The sequence below is a fragment of the Eublepharis macularius genome, chromosome 1, assembly GCF_028583425.1.
Source record: "Eublepharis macularius isolate TG4126 chromosome 1, MPM_Emac_v1.0, whole genome shotgun sequence".
NCBI classification, from domain to species: Eukaryota; Metazoa; Chordata; class Lepidosauria; order Squamata; family Eublepharidae; genus Eublepharis; species Eublepharis macularius.
In genome coordinates, this window is record NC_072790.1 from 103,796,111 (window position 1) to 103,815,257 (window position 19,147).

The window sequence follows — 19,147 nt, forward strand, 5'->3', positions numbered from 1 at the left end:
AGACCAGTTCCCCTGGAGAAAATGGCTGCTTTGAGGAGGGGACTGTATGGACCTTCCTGAAGTCCCTCCCGTCCACTCCAAACCCGAAACCTCCAGGAAATTCCCATCTGGAGCCGGCAAATCTCGCTGAAATGCTTTCCAGCAGCCATTCAAAAACTCAGTGAATTCCCACCATCATTCACTAGAAGATTCCAATAGACACTCCCTGGAATTTCTTTTCGGTTGCCCCAGAACCGAGAAAGAGGGCGCTGCAAAACCTAAGCGGTGAAGCGCTGCAGCGGCTGTCGGATTAGGAAGCAGAGAGTGGCACGTGTGCAGCACCAGGAGGCGGCAGGCATGACCAGTCGATCTAAGAACAGCAGATTCTTTCCAGACTGGAGAGTTGCAACCGCACGAGCGGCACAAGGCACGGCGGTAGCAAAGCGTCCTGCGCACGCGCAAAGTGGCCTGGGCTGTGACCCTCCCCTCCGCCCTCCTCCTGCTTACTCCCTTCCCGAGTTCCCTCTGCTGGCGGAGGTGCTTGCACGTCGGAACGTTCCATGGCCGGCAGCGGGGGACCATGACTGATTACGGCGAGGAGCAGCGCAATGAGCTCGAGGCCCTGGAGTCTATTTACCCGGACTCTTTTACAGGTGAGGAGGCTGGTGGGGTGGCGCGTGGGACTCCATTTGGAGAGTAAACTGGGAATACAGGGCGGTGGTGGCTGCTTGCCGCAGGTGGAACAACTTCGTTAAGTGAGGGAGAACCTCCCCACTGCCCTGCACGCTTCATGCATTTTCAGCCGATTCTTAACTCTAAGCTTTCAAAGTGAAGTGGGCCCTATCACCTTGGCAGGGTTTCTCGTGCTTTTTCTGAAAGTTAAGGGATGAATCTGCTTTGAACTGTACCATTCCCCGCCTGCTCCTCGCTTTGGGAATGTTTGGTGGACAGAGAAAAGGCTGACCCTAACATTTGAAGGGAGGTGTGCATGCTCATTTGCTGAACATTAACTGTACGAGGCAGCACTGTGAAGCGGCCCCTGTTAAAAGCCTACACGAGGTTATTCCTCCTGGATGGCTTCTCATTTAACAGTCGCTGCCCCGCAGTGATTACAGAAAGCTCCCTCACACCCAGCTCTTAAGAAGCGTTATGTGGAAGTAAAAGCAACTGAGGACAGGTTAATGTAATGTGTTTCAGATGTGGGTATTGCTACAGTGTGGTGGCAGACTTATTTCGTTTATACTCTTTTTCTCTCCCCAGTTGAAGCTAAAAGTGGTGTGCACAATTTTCAACTCCTCCATTATATCCTCACAACAGCCTTGTAAGGCAGTGTTTCCCAGCCTGTGGGTTGGGACCCAAAAGTGGGTTGTGAAGCCTTGGAAAGTGGATCTCAGTCTCACCATCTCTAATGGCAACTCCTGCCCTTTGCACCCTTCTCTTGCTCTCCTTCCTTTCCAGCTTCTCACATTCTCTTCTCCCCCTCTCCCTTTGCTAGACTAATTGAGTTGTCTGGCAACTAGTAACTTTACAGTAGTAGCTAAAAGAAGGAGGGAAGGCTGAAGAGTAGGCAGGAGCTATTTAGAACATAGAAAAGCAAGAGGAGGAGAGAAAGAGATGCTTGTAAGTACATTTTCTTGGTACTGCTTCTTCAGCATCACAATGTTTTGCCCAGCCCTCAGCAGTGCTTCGCTGTCCTCTGTCTGCGGTGAGAGATGTACTACACTGAGCCACTTGCCACCCACCTCTGCCATCTTCCTGCATCTCCTCAACTCAGCACTTCCCGTGCCAGCACCTTCTCAGTCTCTTGGACCAGTCCTGATTGTGTCACCATATGAAGTAAATTTGGACTCCACCATACCAAAAACGGGGTTGGGAACAACTGCTATAAAGCATGTTAGGCTGAGAGTGTGTCTGGCCCAAGGCCACTCAGTGGGCTTCCATGGCAGAGGGGGATTTGAACCTACATTTCTAGCACTCTGATTCACTTCTCCACATTCATTCTCAGTTATGTGCTATTGTTCGACGAAACATAGATTCAAGTTTATCATCTGAACTCAGTTCAAATGATTCTGAGATTGAGTCTTTTAGTCTCTGATACTGTATATATGGGCAAGTCATGTAATGGGATCACTTCAGTGATCCTGCTGCCATGAAAGTTATGTTATATCTTTCTAATTCAGAGGTATCCCAGATCTGTTTTCCCATGTAGCTTTTTCAGCCAGCACATGAGATAATTGAAGGAACAGGTTCATAGCCTGGGGGTCCTTCTGGATGCAGGCCTACTGCTGAATATGCAGGTGGCAGTTGTAACCCAGAGTGCCTTTAACCAGCTTCAGTTTATTTAGCCAGCTGTGGCCTTTTCTGGGCAGAAAAGATCTGGCCACTATGGTGCATGACTGGGTTATTTCTAGAGATATGAAGGCCTGGGGGGAAAAAACTATGAAAGAACAGAGAAGCTTGTTTCAATCTATGCAAACCTCAAGTTTTCCAAATAGCTGCATGAGGATAAAAATGAAGGCTCAGAATCAGAATTGTCAGAAACTGTTTCTGAATAGAGACTTGAGGTGCTGATCCTTTTATTTTTTTAATGAGGCTAATTTTGTGCATAATGAAAATGCTATAATGTATATGCTAATAATACACAACTGAATAGTTCGATGCTTTAATATTAATAAAGTTTAACTACACATCAAAATATACTATTGATTTTATTGATGGTGTGTGACCCTTTTTCTGACCAAATAGTATATTTTATGTTATTTATCACAAAGGTTGTGTTTTCTGTTTAACTCCTATTTTTTCAACTTTTCAGGTAGCAAAAATTAATATACACGTGCTAAGGTAGCATAGAGTGCAACAGCTTGCAGTTCTCTTTCAAGTATTGAGTATATTTACAATTTTGTTTGTGGAATAAGACATTTATAATGTTTATAAATTCCATAAATGTGTTAAATATTACAATTTTATATACTATGGAAGTTATGAAGGATGCATTTTATGTTGTTAAAGCATTAAAATTAGTTTAAGTTTGATAGGACAGTGTGCTGCATATATTGATTTTTTACCAAAATATCTGTTCCTCTCCAAATACGGAGGAAAATACCCCCTCCCTCATGGCTGCAAAATTTCCAGAAATTTTACATATCTAGTTACATCTAGATTAGATTACTGCAGTGAGCTCTAAGTGAGACTGCCCTTGAAAAGTGTTTGGAAGCTTCAGTTGATCCAAAATGGTGCTGCCAGTATGCTGACTGGAGTGGGTTGTAGGGATCATATCACTTCAGTGCTGGCCTATCTACACTGGCTTCCAATTGGTTTTAGGGCACAATTCAAGGTGCTGGTGTTGACCTTCCCCGGAGAGATTGGTCTGTCCCCCTCTGTTGTTGTCTTTCACCAGCTGATAAAGACCTTGTTTTGTCTGGCACTCCCTCAGTCATTCCTCCTTTCTCCTCTATGTTTTAATTGTTCTTATGTTTTTATATATGTATTTTAGCTTGTTTTTAATTGTTTTAAGGATGTGTTTTTGTTTGGTTTGAATCATTTTTAAGACATGTTATTATTATGTATGTTTTAATTTCTTAGCTGCCTTGGTGGCCCTTATGAGAGCAGAAAGGCAGAGTATGCATTTTGTAAATAACAACAAAAAGATAACCAAAACAGGAGCTGCTGAATGCCCAGGTCAGCCCCATCCTTCTGGCGGCATGCCCAGAGATGCCCAGATAGGCCTGTCTCTAAAAGGGAGACGCCCTCTTCACAGGTCCTACAGTCCCTGCAGCATGGATGAGTCCAAGGAGGATCAGAGAACAGAATAAGTGAGATGGAATGGTGGAGAGGAAAGAAGGTGATGGTGGAAAAGGCTCAAAAACTCGCATGCTGATTTAGAATCTTGGTGATATAATAACAAGTACAATTTGAAGTATTTCAGAAGCTGTTTAATTTTCTATTACCTGCTAAAAGTAGGTTTGCATGCAAGGGTTTCAGTGATGCAGATAAACAAAAACACCAGCATCTGTGCCAAATAACTTTTCTTGACTCAGTTTGTTACTGCTTTCTCCAACAGTGCTGTCTGAAAATCCAACAAGTTTCACGATCACAGTGACATCTGAAGCAGGAAAAAGTGATGAAAGTGAGTTGAATGCGTGAAAAGGAACGTCCTACGGACAGATTTTGCATCAAGTATTTCAAAACTGACATGGCCTATGCAGGGTGTGTGTATTCTTGGCTATGAAGCACTGAATAGCCTTGGGCAAATCTCTCCGGCATTTCAGACAAATCTTTGAGTGTATAGAACATGTATGCAGGGGAAAGTGTACACCTTGCTTAGCAGCTGTATCTGTCCTATCTCTAGGTTCTCTTACTGGCCATTGGCAGGATGTGGCATTTGCACAGACCCTGGGAAATCCATCATGCTTGGTACAAGCCACAGGCTTTTTTTCTGGATTTTTTACTCCCAGATGAAGCATGCATGCAATTGCAGCCTAGGATATTTAGAAAATAAGCAAATATTTTGTCCAGCTTGTAGAGAGCAGGTATACTGTGTATGTGGGTTGATGCTCTGACTGCAGATAAACTGTGCACACTTGGAGCATTATCTGAAACTATGATAACCTACTTCACAGGGATGTTGTGAAGTTACATTGCTAGAATGAGTTTCTGGCAGTTAAGACAAGATAGAAAGGTAGTGCAATAAATACTTTGCTTGGAAAGGAACACTGCAGTTAAATGTGATATATGTATAACGTTTATTTTATTTTTTAATACAGAAAAGCTACTGTTGGATAATTGTGCACACAAGTCAGAACACTACATTTAGCCAGAGGGGTTCCCCCCCCCATTTTCTTTGCATCTGTTTCCAACTAAAGAAACAAACTGTTTATAAAACATGAATAACACCCTGTGTTTCTGGAATGGGAAATTCTCTGAAGAAAACAAATGAAGGTCTAGCTGTACATCTGGTGCTTTCCTACGTATGCATGACTGTCATTGGACATTCTTCATGCAGCCCGTCTTTTTTTTCATGCAGACAATTCACTTATTATTTTTTCTGTGGTTCTCTACTACTTTGTGGCAAACAGCAGGTAAAATAATAAAAATAGTTTCTTTTCACTGTAGGGCTAATTCATTTATATAATTTGTGTAAGAAAGGCAAATTAAGTGGATGTTTTCTCATGGGTCTCATTAAACAAGTGGTTTGGGGGATGAATCTGATACTGATATCTGTTGAGATAGTGGCTTAATAATAGCAAATCCGTTTATTAAATCTGAGTCTGCCTCTAGATGTATAAAGCAGGGCAGGGAGTCCAATTTTTAGAATTAAAAATTATCCGTATAACTGTTCCTTGCACTCATTGCTTATCTCCCTGTAAGCTATACATACCAGTGTTTTTATCCAAGTCAAGCTCACCTCAGCTGAGGAGAGAAGACTTTGAGAGGATAACCTGCAGGCAGATACAGAGTTTAGCACTGAAGTTCCCACATCTACCCCACTTCACAAGGGATTGGATTTGGTACAGATCCAGATTTAACCTGTCCTACGTTATTTGACAGCCTGCAACTCTTCACTTTCTGTAGTACCTTCCAGATTGAACCAGACATGACTCACCCCCTCATTCGCAAGGACAGTTCATTATGATGACCTTACAGAACAAATGTGTGTTTATTTGCTTTCCGTTTTCTGGATCAATTCTGTGGTGATCTGTAGAGAAAAAGATGATTTGCTTGTTCAGTAATATGCTGTCAAGTCAAATCAAAACTTGAACCACATTGGAGTCTTTTGCTGTAGTGTATATGGCTGAAAGCCCCAGAATGTGGTTTGATTTAACAAAACAATGGAAGGCAAAGCATCTGAATTGATTTGGCTGTGTGTGGCAGTGTTCCACATCATAGGATGGTAAGCTATCCCCTCACTCTAGTTGTGTTGGGAACGGCGAACGGTATGAGAATGCTGCTTGAATATAATCTTCCAAAACATTTTTTTTACATCTAACGCGCAATAAACAGCAGCAGTATATTAGTGGGTTTTTTAGTGTGATGAGATGGTATTTCTTCACACAGCTGCAAAGAAAAGATTAAAAGGTGGCAAAGTTCCTGACTATGGTGGGACTAAGGTTTGGGGGGAACTTCTGATTTCATTCCTGTGGCAAAAGGCGTAATGATACCGATCAGAGACATTTAAAGCAGCCAGCAAATTGCTTCCTTGTTTAAGAAGATTTTTTTCAGTCCTAGTTCCTAAATAGTTTTTATTAAAATGCATATAGATCAAACAAATGGGGGGCCCACAAGGGCTTGCGGGGCGGTTCTCATTTCCCTCTCCTACACTATGGACTCTTCCCCTTGCCTATTCTCATATCCTCTCCCTGCTTCCTTCTTTCCATCCTCCTTTGTCTGCTTTCCTGTCTTCACCTTTCCCTTCTCCCTACCCTCAAACAGCCTTTCACCTATGGCCCAGTTGCATGGTGAGGAACATGCAAGCACTTGCAGGGAGTACTTTTCTTTTCCCTGTATCCTTTTCCCCACACTATTGCCTCTTTCCGTCCTCCTGGCAACCTCCATATGATGACATTTCCCTAGCTCCTTCTTTCAAACCCACTGAACAACTGACTTTTTAACAGCCCCCCTCTATATTTACTAATTTATTTCACCTTCATTTATTTCACCTTTCCCCATAATGGGAACCCAAAGCTCACATGTTCTGCTTGCCTCCATATTATCCTCACAACAACCCTGAGACGTAGGTTAGGTTGAGATCAAAGTAATCCAGTGAACTTCCACAGCAGCGTGGTGATTTGAACCTGAGCCTCCCACATCCTACTCTGAAACTTTAACCACTACACCACACTGTCATTTATGGGGAGGTGGGTGTTGTTGAACAGTAGCTAGGATCCAGGCCTGAGTGAGTCATGCAAGTCGTGTGGTATCAAGTTGCCCAGTGGTTGCTTCTGGGCATGGCGCCAAGGAGTCCTCCCTCAAAAGCCAAAACAACCCTGGAAAGGTGCCTGCTTCCTCCTCTTGCCTTTTGCTGACAGAAACCAAGCCTAGAATACTGGCTAAACTGTTATAGTTGCCTAGCACAGCCACTGAGAGCATCTGGTTAAAGATAGAGGGGCTTCTTTTTAAAATATATATATATATATTTGTTTTTAGATTTCAGATTTTTCTGCTAATTTGGAGCATTTTTCAGATGTGTAGGAAGATTTGTCCATTCATGGCTCCAATCTCCAGATTTAAGTATCCTCAGATCAGGGCCTGTGAGTTCCTGCCAGGTAGATCCCTCAGCCCCTCTCCAGTGAACGCACATTGATTCTAGTAGAAAAGTTTTTATTAGGATCTTTGCAGTTCAGGTCTGAACTCCATCATGGAGCTTGGTAGAAGTGACAAGGCAAAACAGAAAGTATGTTATACTTGATTTTCCCGCACTCCAGCAACTGTTAAGGTTTTGGTGCGCAAGTCTACATGGATCCTGTGAGAACCCTTTATAGTTATGGCTAAATAATGAGTACACAATAATAGGTTCCCAGCATCTGGGCAAAGTAGCAAAAGCTGGCATATGGAGACTCCAAGGTCGTCTCCAGCTAGGAGATGCATAGTTCTGTGAGATAACACGAGAGGCCCATCCTGGGTCTGGAAAAGTAACAATTATAATATGAAAGAACATGGCTAAGGAGAGAATACATTATGTTAGCATTAAAGCATTGTAACTTCAATATACTGTGGCATCAGTGACATAACAACCAAACAATTATGGCATGGCTGTGCACAGACATGACAGGGCCAATTGGCTTTTAATATATAAAATGATGTGAAATCATGATGGCAGCAGTTATATCTCAGATTGTCTCTTGTACCACAGCTGTTCAGACAACTCTCAAATTCACATATGCAGAGAAATATCCAGATGAAATTCCACTCTATGAACTGCTTTCTCAAGAGAATCTTGAGGATAATGACATTACAGATATCCTAAAATTACTTCAAGAGCAGGTAAGAACCATCTAGAACCCAGAGGGTCATCTTAGTGTCATGATCCATTGGTAGAACATCCAGAGACAGAGAATGTCTAACACTTCACAAACTAGGGATTACAGTATTGATGTCATGTTTTTGTCCCCCTGCCCCCATGTACAAGGATATATGGTTCCGCAGACACACAAAGGCATAGTTCATTATTTTCAAGACAGCAGCTCACTTAATTTTGGTCTTTTTCTTCTGTACTACTTCTCACGCAGAGTATGCACAGTCCCATTGTTGCACTGTTTTTAAGCCACAATAACTAGTTTTTCCTGGCTTTGTGCTCATAACTAATGAATATTAACTGAAAAGTTTAAAAATGTGCCCTCCTATCACAGATTGCACTGTAAGCGTAACTAGTCTAAGTAATCTTGAGTATGTTCATACAAGTTCCAGAATCTGCACTACCTGTGGAAATGTGTTGTTTAAATAATCATTTGGTATTTTCTGATCCAGAGGTCTGCAGTCTTACGGCTACAGAATCAAATATGGTTCATCACAGAACCAAATAGGATTTTTTTTTTAAAAAAAGAAAAGAAAATGATGTTAAGGTATATTGGAGGGGCAGAAGAGATCCTGGAATAACCAGTATGTAAAGGGCATAGCCAGCAAAGATTTTTAATGGTCCTTAAGGGTTTCTTAGAGATACTTTTCAGGAAGAAAAATAATAGAGAGGAGCAGTTGTCAGTAATCTTAAGTGTGAACCATGCACAATTGTAGCTAGATCAAGATGTGGTGCTGTGTTTTTTTATTACTTATGAGATCTTGTGTGTGCCACTTCCTAAAAAGACTGGCATCAACCAGTGTTCAAGCTGTAGAAATGTTATGGATTATTAATCAACATGTCAGTTATCAGTAATATTAAGTTGTGTAGTTGCAGTTATGCAAATAAACTTTTTTATACATGTTGTCTGTAGATCTCTTGCTCTGAATTTTGTCATAGTTTGTCCCTAATTATAAAATTAGGGACCAGTCAGGAGAAACATTTTGTTTGTTGCAGTGAAAGCTGTATAAAGAGAAGTACCCAGGTTTGCACATGGTTTTGATTGTTTTTGTAATTGTGGTGTCATTGCTGGATTATCCAGCATATCAACAGAATAGCATGCTCCATCCCCCTAATACAGTTCAAGGTACAAAGATAGCTTTTAGACTGGTTTTACGCCAACTAACATCATCATACCAGTTCTGAAACATACATTTCATTGATGATAGACAATCACTCTCTTTGATACAGAGATTAATCTGGATGTTGTTACCATCTTTGGGTTTTATAGTAAATGCTTCCTGCTTGCTTTATAATTGCTCTCAGACACAGTACCATATGTTCCTTTCCTTAATTTTTTATTTGCAGTATTCCATTACAAATATTTATGTTCATAATTCGACTCTTATTTTGGAGATGTTGTCTTTTTGTATTTCAGGCAGAGGAAAATCTTGGCATGGTAATGATTTTCACACTCGTATCAGCTGTACAAGAGAAATTAAATGTAATGGTAGATCAAATAAAAACAAGAAGAGAAGAGGAAAAGAGGCAGAAGGAAAAAGAAGCAGAGGAGGCAGAGAAGGTGCAAGACATTTCCATTGAAATTGTTTTCAATATATATGTGGTCTCTCCAGTTGTAAGGCTGGCTTTGTTATGTATAGCATGACCTTTATAAAGAGTCTTCTACTGAACTAAGGGCACTTTCCTGTGAGTAAGCCCCATGAATAAAATGCCAGCTGTTCATTTGTGAGTAAAGCTGATCAGGATTGCTCTCTGAGTAATGTTACAGAAGAAACAGAGCTCCTTCTGCATTAGTTTCCCTGTGGGTTTCAATGGAAAATAAAGCTCAGGGGTGTCTCCTGTGACAAAGCTAGAGTTATTTGCATACAAAGGTACCCTCCCTTTGAAACAGAGGAGTCCAGATCAGGGAAAATATGCTTATGCCTTGGTTTTGTTGGAGAACTACCAGCTGCCTTTTCTGAGTGCAGCTAAATAGGAAGGGGAATCTGCTGCTCTTGCCAGGAGCCGTGAGGAAGCAGTGGTAGAGCTGGGCCTGCGACTGTAGCACCATGCTGAGTAGCCTCTTAACGCCTGGCATGGTCAGGTGATGTCAACACCAGGCAGACTAGCCACTCAGCCATTATGCCCCTGCATGGTAAATCTGGTACCTCCACCAATAGTGTGGTGTAGTGGTTAGAGTGTTAGACGAGGATCTGGAAGACCCAGGTTCGAATCCTTACTCTGGCATGGGAGTTTGCTGAGTGATCTTGGGCCAGTCACTCTCAATTCAACCATGTGAGGATAAAATAGAGGGGAGAGAGAGAATGATGTAAGCCTCTCTGGATTCCCATTGGGCAGACCCAGTGGTAAAGACACCAGATGGTCCTTTCTGTTCAGCAGAGGTAGCTGCTAGTCCTCCAATGAATTGCTACATGTGCTTCTGCTACTATCCCCATGATTAGAAACTCCTGGTGATCATTGATTTCCAATGCTGCTGCTACTCAACTACAAAATCCTCTTTTCTGCATTGTATTTAGTGTATATGGGGAAAGATGGAAGGTACAATGCAGTGATAATGTGCCTCTTGCCATTTCAGGATCAAAATTTGTAATATATTGGGTTGTACTTAAAACTGCACCAGTAGCATCATGCCTTTTTAGGACAAACAAAGTCACAAAATACTTAGCAAGCTTTTATAAATCTCACAGCCTCATGCTTAGGTTGGATGTTAAACCAAAAATATGGTGTTGTGAAAAAGAGAATAAGATGTTTCTTGCAAAGGGTGTAGTGGAGACCTATGTCCAACATGATTACACAGAGAATTCTTTGCAGCCTAAATAGGTTAATTTGTGCCCTGCATTTGGAAACAGATTTAATGTGGTAGGTTTGACTTATGTATTACTTGGTTAAGTGGAATCCACCTGCCGTGGTTAGGCTTAGGGGTAGCTGTTTGTGAATGTATAGATTTGAATGCATTTTTAATTGGGGGATAAAGATGACTTTGTTGGAATAGTTAAAGAAGGTACTTGTTTCTGAATTGTATCTTCCGTACAGCAATGCTTCCATGGCACCCCTGTCACAATTGAGAATTTTCTAAGCTGGAAAGCAAAATTTGATGCAGATCTCTTAGAAAATAAAAGAAAAAAAATGAAAGAAGAAGAACAGACTGGCAGAAATAAATTGACTGGTAAGCTATTTTAGTTGTGGCTGTTTTCATATTAGTTGTGTCTGTTTTCATATTTGAGCCATCTATGAAATACAGAAAGCATAATTTGGATCCAAACATACATAAGTGGAAGAAGCTCATGCAAGTAAATTTTCCTGATGTTTCACTTCCCCAGCAACCCCTTCTACTCCTGACATCCCTGCCTGAAGTTCAGAGGACATCAGTGAACAATGTACTTCCCTCTCAGGCCATTTTTTTTTAAATCAGGGTCCCTAATTGGAGGATTGGGAGGCGAGGGTGCTGGGGAAAGATAAAAATGAGGAAGATCTGCTTTTGCAAACTATATGTTTGGCTCTAACCTATACAGAGCAGAATATCAATAATTAGAGTCTGGTAAAACTTTCCCTCAGAGATGCTGAGAGATGTTGTAGCTGCTTCCCAGTGGACACAGACTTGAACTGTAAACGTTCCAGTCAGTCTTGGCTTTGAGGGAAGATAAAAAGTGATTGATTCTGCCATTGCTTGCTTATATGTGCAAGTAAGCTACAGATGCAACATTTATAATTGGCATAGCTAATTAAATATGTTGTGTGTGTGCGTGATATGATTTTATCTCAAAATATTTCTTACAGGAAAGCAGTTGTTTGAAAGAGATCACAATCTTGATACATCTGATATTCAATTCTTAGAAGAAGGTAATGATCTGAATATTTACCATACTTATCGTTATACATTATAATTGTTTGAACAAAGATCACAATATGTTCCTAGTTTCAGGTGGGTAGCACTTTTGGTCTGCAATAGAAGAGTAATAATAATCTAGTCCAGTGCCACCTTAGACCAACAAGATTTTCAGGTCATAAACGTTTGAGAGTCAAAATTTCCTTCATCTGAAATGCTCATAGTAATTGATTGAATGTTGCTTCTAGTCGTTGTTGAAGTGGATGGAAGGTGTTTTGGAAAAGGATATGTTTCTATTACTCCTAAGTCAGGGCTTTATCACATAATGGGAAGCCCTGGGACATGTGCCCTCTTTTATGGAAGCACAAAACTGGCCAACTAACTTCAGTAACGCAGGCGGGCTGAAATGAACAGGCCTAAGCAAACAAGTCTACACTTAGCCAGTGCCTGCAATGGGCAACTGTCTGGGAACACCATGATGTACACCACACTGAGCTGCTTATACGAAGGGCTATATGAAACTGTACTGATTAATTTGAAGCAGACCCAGTTTTTAAAGATTAAACTTGGCCAATTGATCTGGCTTGGTTTGGTTTATAATCTTGCATATGAAAAAATACAGTTATAAAGAGTAAAGTATGTTTTAGAAATTTATCCTGTTTTTTTAGTCAAAATTGGTCCCCAAAGCAGCTCACAAAACTTTATTTATTTATTCATTAATTTATCCCCAGTGGGGACCCAAAGTGTCTTACATGATCGCTCACAACAATCTTGTGAAGTAGGCTAGGCTGAGTGTGTGTGAGTGGCCTAAGGTCAGCCAGTGAGATTCCATGGCAGATTTGAACTTGGGGCTTCCAGATTTAGTCCAACACTCTAACCACTTAAACCAAACTGGTTCTTAAAACTACAAATGACAAAACAAAACAAAGCAAGTGTTACACAAAGAGGAAGTATTTGGCTGAGCCAGTTCCAGGCACAGTGGGGCCTTCTAATGACTTCCTTGATTATAGTTTCAAGCGGGAAGGAGCAGGACTCTGACCTGGATCCAGTGTTCATTTCCGCTTTAGTGTGTCTTGGTAGGCATTGCCTTAAAAGAGGTATGCCTTCTTCCCACTTGCACCGGAGGAAATGTTCTGCTCACATGCTGCTGGACACCTGCAGTTCATACAAGTATCTATTAAAAATTGTTAAAGATCTGCTACACCTCTTAAATTAATGCTTTTTTAACATTTTGTAAAACTGGCTTTTAAAATAAGCAGTCTGCTAACACACAATAATAGAGGCAGTTTTAAAGTTCAAGAATAATTTCTCGGCTTTTGAAACCCTATTTTATTTGTACCATATAAAAAGAAAATTATCCCCTTGTTTTGGAGTGTGTATTTGACGTATATCTGTCTCTCTTAACTAAAGTTTGTCCTATTTATATTAAAGCAAGAAATAAAATAGTTTAGGATAACAGGCCAGTAGGTGTCACTATTGCTGCTTAGCACCTGCAGTATGAGGGAGGTGGGGTCATTGGTCCAGGTAAATTAGTGAAGCTGTCTGCAGTCCTGTGTCTGTTTGCATGGGGCTGTGTTTACTGGAATTGGTGTAATGTCTGTTCTAAATAGGTGATTTGATGTTTGCTTAGTTGGTATAGTTTGTATTCTGACTTATCCCAAGAGCTTAAGATGTTGGGCAATAGTACATTTAAACAACAACTCATGAAATTCTTTGAAACCACCTGTCCGCTGTCCTCTCCTGTGCATCCAAAGCCAAGTAAAATAAAACTTGTCTTTCACTAGTTCTTTGGAACATCCCTGAGAGGAGGAGAGTTCCAGGGCTGATGACAGGCAGCCACCCTGAATGTGCCTGTGCCTGCTAATTTGCTTTTAACGTGTACAAAGATGGTGAAATTGAAGAGAACATTCCTTGTTCCTCTCAAAGAGGTGATGGACCTCAGTATAATTTATTAGGGCTTTATAGATTGTTGCATAAGCAGAACATGACTGGATCAGACAGGCCACTCTGTTCAATATCCTGTGGCCCATTAGATGTCACAGGGAAGAACGTGTTGGTGTTTCTCTCCTGTAACAATTTATATTTTGTGAGAGACTGCCTCTGAACATGGAGGTTCTATTTACCAGTCATGGCTAATAGGTAAAGGTAGTCCCGTGGGCAGGCACCGAGTCATTACTGACCCATGGGGGGACATTGCATCACAACGTTTTTTTGGAAGACTTTTTGTTACGGGGTGGTTTTCCATTGCCTTCCCCAGTCATCTACACTTTACCCCCAGGAAACTGAGTACTTATTTTACTGGCCTCAGAAGGATGGAAGGCTGAGTCAACCTTGAGCCAGGTACTTGAACCCGGCTTCCGTCAGAATCGAACTCAGGTCATGAGCAGAGTTTGGGCTGCAGTACTGCGGCTTACCACACTGCGCCACGTGGCTCCTAATAGCTAATGGCTAATAGCTGTCTTTAATCTGCTGAGGCTTTTTCAGTTTTGTGAGTGATCTGTGGGAAAGGTATAACAGTTGCTTTATATTTTGCATAATTTTATAGACCTCTGTCGTATCTCCCCTTCGTCAACTTACTTTTTCTAAACCACAGAACACAAGATACCAACACCTTTCTTCACAGGGAAAGCAGTTCGACTCTTGTCGTTTTGATTTTTTCTTCACTTTTTCCAGCATTATTCTTTTTGAGATAAATATGGTAGTCCTGTAAACTATATTCAAATGCAACCACACCATAGGCCATAAGGCATTATGCTACTAATATTTTAAATAAGCTATATAGCATGAAATGGTGCCTTTTATGCTATCATGCTCTGAGTTGATCTTTCTTTGAGCTGTTATCTGTGGCCCAGAACTCTCTTTCAAGTTAGACACTTCCTGTTCAGAACCATCAGCCTGGATGTTTTGGCCCAGTTACACTTACTTATTCTTTATATGTATTTACAGTGAATCTCAGTCAGTGCAATACAGTGAATTAAACTCAGATTTCAATATGGAGCCTTGCCAATGATGCAGTCATTAAAAGTTGTCCCATGTGGAATTGCCCTTTTATTTTATTCAATTTCAAGGTGGTTTTGTCTTTTTTTTCCCCCCTTGCAGCTGGAAACAGTGTGGAAGTAGATGAATCCTTATTCCAGGAAATGGATGACTTAGAATTGGAGGATGAAGAGGATGACCCCGACTATAACCCCATGAATCTAGATAGTGACTAGAGTCAGTACACCAGCCTCTTTGATCAGCAGGTGTGAACAACTTGTCCCAAAAGAGAGGCAGGAAAGCCACAGTATCTGTGGCTATACCCACACCTGCTTTGGTTTCCTTTCTTTTTCTTAAAGAAAAAGATCAAGTATTTTAATTTCAGGAGACATCTCTTCTGATGGCTTTCATCACAAATAATAAACTGACTTTAGCATTAAAAATGTGACTCGCTGAATGTCTCTAAATTTGTCTTGAAGAAACTGAACAAAGTAATGGTGTGACATGCACACCGTGTTGGGTAAGTTACAGTATAAAGGCCTTGGTTCAAGACTGATGCAAAGCAAAATGAACACGCACAGAATGTAAGGACCATATCCTTTTTCAAGGAGAAAAAAGTGAGAGACTTATCTTTGTTTTAGGTATTGGACTGATTGTTCTGGAAAGAAGACATTGCTTGGCACAATGACTTCATTGTGAAGAATATTGAAGAGTAGTTAAAGTATTTATTTTTGTAATGGCATGAGAGAAGAGATATGAACAGATTGATTTCACAAAACATAAGATCATGAACCTTGTCCTTTGTGAAATCAATCTGCCCATCTCTCCTCTCTCATGCCATTACTAAAATAAATCCTTCTACTGCACCAGTATGGGTCAAATCTGATATTGAATAGGATACATCTGAAAATGGCTTTTGGCATTATATACCATTTTTCTAGAAGACATCCTTACTGAAACACTTGGCAGAGTGCTGAAGCGTTTTTGTGAACCTAACGATGTACTACTTCTGGAAAGCCCCTGTATTCTCAGGTAATGTTTCTGGTAGGAGATAAACCATATTCTACAGAGTACCAAATTAAAAAGAATAATACTTGGGTATAATATGTCAACATTTAAAATTCTGTCTTGGAAAAAGAGAATTAAAAAAAAAACAGTTTTCCAGGCCCTTCAAAACATGCCTAGGCTTTATTAAAATATATATAGTCCTCGGATGACATCTGCTATTAGTTATTACCATAAGCCTAGGCTAATACAGAGTTCATTTGTTTATGTAACATTATGTACAGTACTCTGCTAACTAAAATATCCTGTGGTCTGGTTGGCTAAACAAGCAAGCATCCATTCTTAGAATTAACAACTTACAGTGCTTTATCAGCAGCTTCAAAAATACACTTAGACTTACATAGGAGAAGCCATGTTGGATCAATAGTTTATCTAGTCCAGTATCCTATTTCCAATAGTGGCCAGTCAGATGCAGGAGGAAAGCCAATAAGCAAGGCCTGCAGACAACTGCCCTCAACCAGTTGATTGCTTCCCAGCAACTGTGACAACCAAAGGCGCCTATTCAGCTGTCATAGCTAATGACTTGTGATACACCTAGGTTGTTTCCAAATTGTTTTATTGCTACAACTTGCATCCCAAGCCTTTGTGGTTTTTCCTGGAACCTCTGAATGACTTTGTTGTGCAAAATCTAAGATTTTCTGTTGTTTTCTTAATGTGCTTTAGTACAAACTTTCTTGAAAAGATCACATTCAAAGACTGTTGTGTCACGGTGTGGAAGGGAAGGTGAGGATTTCTGTACTTCCCCACTCATATCCAGTACCTTTTCCCTGGTAACCCTTCCCCACCTACTTTTTCGGAAGTATCTTTGCTGGATTTTTCTTTTTTTGCTTCCTTCAGAAAAAAGTAGCTGCTGGTATCACTGCAGCTTTCTACTACAGTTATACGAGCTATTTTTTTAAGCTGCTAAAAAGTCTACTGATGGAGTTGGGAAGGGCAGTCGGCACCAAGGGGGACATAGACAAACTGAGATTTTTCCCCACCCACACCAGTGTGGATACTCCAAAGCCTTGGTTTTCACAACTGCAACAAAGCACCACAGAGAATTGTCTTTTAAATCTGTCCAACTCCCTTTTAAATCCATCCAAGCTAATGACCACTTCCAACCACCAAGAAATGGTTTCCATTTCACTCTTTAAGATTCAGTGGAAAGGTGAAATGGTTGTAATCAATGTATTTGTGATACTGTGCTCAAATTTTCATGTAACCTCTTACTGTATTTAAATTGGAACCTTGTACACCACCAAAAGAGAGAGCAGTAAACTTTGAACACCACCAGCTTTGTTTCTCATTTCTCCCATTCCCAAAGGCCATGTGCAAGGCTACTCAAGTCCCCCCAACCCATAGGCACCTTTAATGGGGGAGGGGAACGGAGCCCATCACAGGAGACTGAGTGGTTCTGGTCTTGGATACAATAAATGGGGTGGTCAAGTCCCCTGTGTATTCACTGGCAGATTTTTTCCCTTTCATGTTAGATTTTCACTCTCAATGTAGCCTGTGGATTATCCATCTGTTTTCTTATCCTACTTGCAAAACTTTTCAGAACAGTCAACTACTGTGCTGTCCTAGGCCCTAGTGTCTTCGTTTAACCCATGTCTCCAGTAGACTAGAAGGCTGCCTGAGTCTGTTTCAACTTTCAGAAAATTTGATTGTGTATGCAAGGTCACTAAGACTAATGTTCAGGAAATATTGGTATGCTCCCTTTGCCCCTGGAGTAGTGCCTGTAAAATAGATATGTAGTCAATAATTATCTCAGGATTAACACTGATCAAAGTTTGTCATACTTGGAGTTATTCCTCCATCCTGTTGCTTGGTAAAAAAAATACCGTATCTGTAACAATAGTTTACACTGCTGCAGGAGTATCACCTAAACCATGTCTTAGGATTTGACGTTGATGTAAACAGTGACTTCTATACATCATGCAAAAGTTTCTCTGTAACAACTGGAACTTTCCCCAACCCCTTACTATTTCTTGCTGATTAAGATATGCACAGTAACTCTAGGAACAGAACATTTTGTGTGAGAGGCATTTTGCTCTCAAGATGTGTGTGTGTATGTGCTACCAAGTTGCAATCAACTTATGGCAACCCCAGCAAGAGGCTTTCAAGGCAAGTGAGAAAGAGGTTTGCCAGTGCCTTCCTCTGCAGAGTCTTCCTTGGCGGTCACCCATCCAAGTAACCCCTGCTTCGCTTCTAAGATTTGATGAAATCAGGTTAGACCATGCAGCCTTCCTTCCCTACTCTCAAGATAATGGCCACTATATATTCTGCCAGTGTGACTTCATTATGTAAGTTTGCTTTCCTGGAATATTAACTGTTTGACTTAATCTTACCAACCTCCAAGTGAGGCCTGGCAATAACCTGAAATTACAACTAATCTCCAGACAACAGAGATGAGTTCCCCTGGAGGAAATGGCTACTTTGGAGGGTGGACTCTATGACATTACACCCCACTGAAGCCCCTCCCCAAACCCAACCTTCTGTCTTAACCCTGAAATCTCCAGAAATTTCCCAACCTGGAATTCTCAACTCTAGTGACAATTAAGGTAATGAACTTGCTTTCTCCACCCTTGTGCTTTTTCTCAGTTGCAGCAAAGATTATACTTCACTCCTGGTCACACATCAGTGTAGTGAAACAATTATTTTCCTTTGACAACTTGCCAGTTCTGAACACAAGATGGAGCGGGGGGATGCAATCGTAAGAAATTCCAACATACGAAACTGATTACATACATTTTGTAGTCACTTTCTAATTTGTAAAGTGAATATGTCAAGAGAATGCCACATTCTTACAAGGTGACATTCACGACAAATTCAAACTATACAGAATCAGAGTCTGAAAATCCATTGTGTTCAGAGATGGAGGCTTTAACTGGGATAGTCCAAGGCCAAAAAGGTGCTGGTCTGACACTGCATGGATAGGAAGGCCTACAAAATAATCACTAAATAATCTACGTTCTGAGTTCAATCACTTCTGCACTTGCTTCTGATAAACATAGTCAAAATAAAACACTCTAGTATAACGGAATTGTTCCCACCTGTTGTATTCATCTATTATGGTGAAGTGGATACTACGTTGGATTTAACCTGGGATCTAATATCTGTTCTTTTTTAATGAAACACTGGCCTTGGACTGGGTACTCGCTTAGCTCTACTGTCATCTCAGAATTCAGTTCTCTCAGGACTGTGATAATAAAATGCTGTGTGGGAAGAGGAAGCCCACATACACCAGTCCTCCTTGAAAGAATGGTAGGATGTCAATGTAATAATAGGAGGCTATCACAGAAGAAGGC

At 40.9% G+C, this 19,147-nt stretch overlaps 1 protein-coding gene across 2 annotated transcripts; it reads left to right on the forward strand.

Moving 5' to 3' along the window:
* Window positions 1-444: 444 nt before the first annotated feature.
* Window positions 445-15,240, forward strand: RWDD1 (RWD domain containing 1). 2 transcript variants are annotated; one of them, XM_054994657.1, is made up of 7 exons: window positions 445-632; window positions 4,040-4,105; window positions 7,829-7,959; window positions 9,408-9,551; window positions 11,024-11,156; window positions 11,768-11,830; window positions 14,916-15,240. In XM_054994657.1, the coding sequence occupies exons 1-7, from the start codon at window positions 560-562 to the stop codon at window positions 15,026-15,028; spliced, it is 723 nt and encodes a 240-aa protein (XP_054850632.1). In that variant the 5' UTR covers window positions 445-559; the 3' UTR covers window positions 15,029-15,240. The 2 variants fall into 2 exon arrangements, with proteins under 2 accessions (XP_054850632.1, XP_054850640.1); XM_054994665.1 differs by lacking the exon at window positions 445-632 and adding an exon at window positions 4,743-5,057.
* The last annotated feature ends 3,907 nt before the right edge of the window (window positions 15,241-19,147 follow it).

What these genes read in the sequence shown, in the direction of transcription:
- RWDD1 (XM_054994657.1), top strand. Translation starts at nt 560, where the DNA reads ATGACTGATTACGGCGAGGAGCAGCGCAATGAGCTCGAGGCCCTGGAG. An exon ending in TTACCCGGACTCTTTTACAG is followed by an intron (nt 633 to 4,039) that starts GTGAGGAGGCTG and finishes TTTCTCCAACAG; the next exon opens with TGCTGTCTGAAAATCCAACA. An exon ending in AAGCAGAGGAGGCAGAGAAG is followed by an intron (nt 9,552 to 11,023) that starts GTGCAAGACATT and finishes TCTTCCGTACAG; the next exon opens with CAATGCTTCCATGGCACCCC.